The 5922-nt window shown below is 47.1% G+C and overlaps 1 protein-coding gene across 1 annotated transcript; it reads left to right on the top strand.

Moving 5' to 3' along the window:
• The first annotated feature begins 509 nt into the window (after nucleotides 1-509).
• LOC139638341 (V-type proton ATPase subunit S1-like protein) lies at nucleotides 510-5716 on the top strand. Its single transcript, XM_071512454.1, has 5 exons — nucleotides 510-539; nucleotides 610-755; nucleotides 1750-1800; nucleotides 3514-3748; nucleotides 5495-5716. Exons 1-5 carry the CDS (start codon nucleotides 510-512, stop codon nucleotides 5714-5716), a joined length of 684 nt encoding a protein of 227 aa, XP_071368555.1.
• Nucleotides 5717-5922: the final 206 nt, after the last annotated feature.

Here is a 5922-nt window from a genome sequence, read left to right as displayed (position 1 = left end):
TACAGGGCCAGCATAATCTCCAACAGTTGAACCCATAATGTGATTAAAGCACAGTACCTCACACTGCAGTGGGAGCTTCCATTGGCTGAAGCTTGTGTGTAATGAAACTTGCTGTGTACCACCTGGGTAGTCTAATATGTACATCAACTCAGCAGACAAACTGAGTCAAAACTATTTAATTCAAGGGATTTGAGGGAAATTTAAGGACATTTTTTTAACTTGTGCGCACAAGTTAATTATCTTGTGGGAACAAGTTAATTATCTTGTGGGAACAAGTTAATTATCTTGTTCCCACAAGATAAAAAAAATATCACTTTTTGGGGACTTTAGGGGCTCTGTACATTTTAAATCTGTTTAAAACATGAATAATTTTTTTTAATGTATCGATACGAGGGGCTGGAAAATCAATACAGTATCATGGAAAAAAATATTGCAATACTCAGCTGTATCGATTTTTTTGCACAGCCCTAATGTTTATGTGGGACTCTTTGCGGCTCTGTTATCTAAGCATGTCGACACACTCGGGTCGTCAGTCCAAGGTATTAAATATGAAAACGATCAGGTAAATCCGTACTAATAGAAACAACGCTCATGTCTCCGCCCCCCCAGGTGTTGTCCAATGGGAGGCCCTGCATCCTGTTCCGGGTCAGGAAGCTGTGGATCCGCTACCTGAGCCAGAAGCAGCTGGACCTGAGCCGGGCCGTCTCCAATCCACCAGACACCACAGGCTCTGTCTGCAGCAAGGACCGGGCCACGTAAGACCTGTCTGTCTGACTGTCTGTCTGTCTGTCTGTCTGTCTGTCTGTCTGTCTGTCTGTCTGACTGTCTGTCTGACTGTCTGTCTGTCTGTCTGACTGACTGACTGTCTGACTGACTGTCTGACTGTCTGACTGTCTGTCTGTCTGTCTGTCTGCCCGTCTGACTGTCTGTCTGTCTGTCTGTCTGCCTGTCTGACTGTCTGACTGTCTGTCTGTCTGTCTGTCTGTCTGTCTGTCTGTCTGACTGTCTGTCTGCCTGTCTCTCTGTCTGTGGTTAATTCATGTGTATGCAGCTGTGTTCAGTCTCCGGTGATGTAGCTAGCTAGTAAGCTAACTTGTTTTTAACAAATCGTACTCACGCACTTCCAGGCCGCTCCCGCCTCATGGTGGTGTGATAAAATTTGCTCTTCAACTTGTATATTTCCTCAAATTCATAGACTGCTAAAATAATCTTGTCCATGCCACATTTCATTAACTGACAGTTTGTGTAAACTGGAAGTGAAATGATTTACGACCCGCCTCTTCTTTTATCTGATTGGCTAAGCGACCAACGGTGCCGCTGTTTTACATATTATATTTTTACCTTTTTCTCTCAGTGCGACATGCCTAAAAACTCAGATTCAGTATGATCAGGCCCTGAACCAAGCATCAGGCTGGCTGACTGTGAGATGTCATGTTTTATCATTCTGTCTCACTCTCTATCTGTCTGTCTCTCTCTCTGTCTGTCTGACTGTCTGTCTGTCTGTCTGTCTGTCTCTCTGTCTGTCTGTCTGTCTGTCTGTCTGTCTCTCTCTCTGTCTGTCTGACTGTCTGTCTGTCTGTCTCTCTGTCTGTCTGACTGTCTGTCTGACTGTCTGTCTGTCTGACTGTCTGTCTGTCTGTCTGTCTGTCTGTCTGTCTGTCTCTCTCTCTGTCTGTCTGACTGTCTGTCTGTCTCTCTCTCTGTCTGTCTGACTGTCTGTCTGTCTGTCTGTCTGTCTGTCTTCTCCAGGCTGGTCATGAGGTTTGGAGACGTGGAGGATTTGAGGAGCCTGTCCATAAGGTTCGACATGTCGTCTGTCTGTCTACTTTTTAATGATAATATAATTAGTATAATGCAGTGATGTGTAACATAGAGACAGTGAATTAGATGCCATCTACCTTTCTGTCTTTCTCTGTGTATTTCTGTCTGCGTACAGCTTCTATTTACATTATTCTATTTAAAACATTTCCTCCAAAATAAATCTTTCAACCAATAGCTATCTCTGTGGTTCCGTTAGGCCCCGCCTCCTGTCAATCACAGCCCAGTCGAGTCTCTTCTTTACTGGGGGGACTCCAGTAATATTCAGACGGAGTTTGTTTCAGAATATTTACTTTGAAAAACAGCTGAGACGAAGGAAAAATATCAAATATCTGCTGATGTGACAAAAAAGCTGGAGAACCATCTGCAGAGATGGAGAACAGGAAGAGAACGCCGTTACCTTTAATGAAAAGCGTCGCTGGCAGTCGGGAAACAAACGCAGCCTCATACGTCTTTTGTTGATTCACCAACGCTGTCAAATAAATAGACCAACTTCTATTAGCTAACATGTTAGCTAGCTTAAAGGGGAGTCATTCCTATGTTCCCAGGGTCCTATATTCCTCAGTTGTAGGGTTAGGGTTAGAGACCTTCAAAATCAAATAAAATGATAACCATTGGTTTTGTTGTGTTTATATAGCTGTTTTGAAGCCTTGTTCCAATAAAAAAAAAACTGGATAATATTTATGAAATATTTTAACTTGAAACGGGTCAAATTTGACCCAAACACAATAAGAGAGTTAATGTGTGTTAACAGAATATTGAACTGGGGAACATAGGACCCTGGGAACATAGGACCTTAGGAACATAGGACCCTGGGAACATAGGACCATGGGAACATAGGACCTTAGGAACATAGCACCCTGGGAACTTAGGACCATGGGAACTTAGGACCCTGGGAACATAGGACCTTGGGAACATAGGACCCTGGGAACATAGGGCCTTGGGAAATTAGGACCCTGGGAGCATAGGACCCTGGGAACATAGGACCTTAGGAACATAGGACCCTGGGAACATAGGGCATTGGGAACATAGGACCTTAGGAACATAGGACCCTGGGAACATAGGACCTTAGGAACATAGGACCCTGGGAACATAGGACCTTAGGAACATAGGACCCTGGGACCATAGGACCTTAGGAACTTAGGACCCTGGGAAATTAGGACCATGGGAACTTAGGACCCCGGGAACATAGGGCCTTGGGAAATTAGGACCCTGGGAACATAGGACCCTGGGAACATAGGGCCTTGGGAAATTAGGACCCTGGGAACATAGGACCTTAGGAACTTAGGACCCTGGGAACATAGGGCCTTGGGAAATTAGGACCCTGGGAACACAGGACCTTAGGAACATAGGACCCTGGGAACATAGGACCCTGGGAACATAGGACCTTAGGAACTTAGGACCCTGGGAACATAGATACGCTCCTGCATAAACCCTATTAGCTTTCTGTCCGACTCTTCTTCTTCTTTGGTAAGACACGATCTTGCATATTGCATCGTGGTATACAGGAGAAATTGTAGGGTACATTGTCTGTTCACTACAGTTTGCAGTGCATTGTGGGCATTTTATAGTGAACTGTATAGTGAATCAAATTAACCGTTTAGAATTCGGACACAATACAAAATGGCGGACACACAATATAGTGCACTGTCTCTGAAACGCTTTGGAACAGCTTTTGTCTCCTCTGCTGTCCAGACTGCAGCTGTCCAGTAGTTTCTACGAGTCTTCGGGTCAGAGCTGGTTCTCGGTGGACGGCGTCTCTCTGCTCTACAACGTTTCTGAAGAAGCTGCGTTCAACGCCAGCGAGCTGTTCGCTCCCTCCTCCTCCTCCTACCGCTGCCTGCAGGTCAGCAGCCTGCAGCTCAGCGGCCTGCTGCAGCCCAGCAGTGAGCGAGCCCACCACTGGACCATCAGCTTCACCGACTTCCAGGTACCTGTCTGTCTGCCTGTCTGTCTGACTGTCTGTCTGTCTGTCTGTCTGCCTGCCTGTCTGTCTGTCTGACTGTCTGTCTGACTGTCTTTCTGTCTGTCTGCCTGTCTCTCTGTCTGTCTGTCTGTCTCCCTGTGTGACTGACTGTCTGTCTGTCTGTCTGTCTGCCTGTGTGACTGACTGTCTGTCTGTCTGTCTGTCTGCCTGTGTGACTGACTGTCTGTCTGTCTGTCTGCCTGTCTCTCTGTCTGTCTGTCTGTCTGCCTGTCTCTCTGTCTGTCTGCCTGTCTGTCTGTCTGTCTGTCTGCCTGTCTCTCTGTCTGTGTGACTGACTGTCTGTCTGTCTGTCTGTCTGTCTGCCTGTCTCTCTGTCTGTCTCTCTGTCTGCCTGTGTGACTGACTATCTGTCTGTCTGTCTGCCTGCCTGTCTGTCTGTCTGTCTGCCTGTCTCTCTGTCTGTCTGTCTGTCTGTCTGCCTGTGTGACTGACTGTCTGTCTGTCTGTCTGCCTGTCTCTCTGTCTGTCTGTCTGTCTGTCTGCCTGTATGACTGACTATCTGTCTGTCTGTCTGTCTGCCTGTGTGACTGACTGTCTGTCTGTCTGTCTGTCTGTCTGTCTGCCTGTCTGCCTGCCTGTCTGTCTGCCTGCCTGTCTGTCTGACTGGTTCTCTACCTGTCCCATGACGGTCTAAAGGCACAAACATACTTACTGTTCGCAAAGCGGTTGCATTGCGAACAGAATTGTTCACGTACTCGTCGGTGTACTTTTTGTCCGACTGAATGTTATATCCACCAGATATCCACTAGGGGGCAGGAGAGGGTCGGAATAGTTGACAGCTACAACAACAACAAACATGGTGACAGTGGAGGAGATGTTTGTACACGGTACATTAGGGAGTCATTCCTATGTTCCCAGGGTCCTATGTTCCTCAGTTCTAGGGTTTAGGGTTAGAGACCTTCAAAATCAAATAAAATGATAACCATTGGTTTTGTTGTGTTTATATAGCTGTTTTGAAGCCTTGTTCCAATAAAAAAAAACTGGATAATATTTGTGAAATATTTTAACTTGAAACGGGTCAAATTTGACCCGAACACAATGGGGGAACATAGGACCTTGGGAACATAGGACCCTGGGAACATAGGACCTTGGGAACATAGGACCTTAGGAACATAGGACCCTGGGAACATAGGACCTTGGGAACATAGGACCTTGGGAACATAGGACCCTGTGAACATAGGACCCTGGGAACAGATGACCCTGGGAACATAGGACCTTGGGAACATAGGACCCTGGGAACATAGGACCCTGGGAACATAGGACCCTGGGAACAGATGACCCTGGGAACATAGGACCTTGGGAACATAGGACCCTGGGAACATAGGACCTTGGGAACATAGGACCCTGGGAACCTCGGTATTGGTATCGGCTTCAAAAATACTAATTGGTTGAACTCTTGCAAAGTATTGATTCTTGCTGCACACCGAGTCTCTAGAAAAAGTTCCTTTATTTTACATGAGATAAAAAGTTCAGAAGCTCCTAAAACTTTTTTTATCTCATGTAAAATAAAGGAACTTTTTCCTTTGTGCGGCAAGAATCGAAACTTGCCAGCAGCCTAAAAAAACTTTGTTCAGTAGTGCGCGGGGATTTATCGGTTTTCACTGTCTCGGTCGATCTCTTGTTTGGATTTGGCCGGTGTTACATTCTCTCCTCTCAATTCTTTCCGAAACGTCTCTGTTCCTCCCTCAGATCCAGGCGTTCGACGTTGCCTCCGGTAAGTTTTCGGCGGCCAGCGACTGCGCCGCCTTCCTGACGCCGGCCGTCCTGATGGGCCTCGTCACCTTACTCATCCTCCTGCTGGTGCTGGCCTACGCCCTGCACATGGTCATCCATCTGAAACGCATCGAGCGCTACGACGAACGCAAGGCCGCCGCCTACTTCCCCCCGGAGCCCGGAGCCGCGATCGAGTAGAGACGTTTACAGAATGAAAACAGGAGTAGACGGCGCTGGCGTTTGGTGATCTTGTGGAAGTTCGGCAGCTGGCGGTGAACTTCTGGCGCGGCGATACTTTCAGCACGGGATTGAACGACGTGCGGGAAGCTAGCAGCTTCCTGAGGTGCTGGAATGATGTCGGCACACTGAAAAAACTGAAACTGTCTGAAGAAAACTGACCCGCT

This window comes from Centroberyx affinis, unplaced genomic scaffold (assembly GCF_046629955.1).
Source record: "Centroberyx affinis isolate AG114_WGS23_722 - 3 ecotype Tasmania unplaced genomic scaffold, CSIRO-AGI_Caff_v1 ptg006297l_1, whole genome shotgun sequence".
NCBI classification, from domain to species: Eukaryota; Metazoa; Chordata; class Actinopteri; order Beryciformes; family Berycidae; genus Centroberyx; species Centroberyx affinis.
Note: the sequence above shows the minus strand (reverse complement) of the source record. Positions and strands in the feature narration are given on the sequence as shown.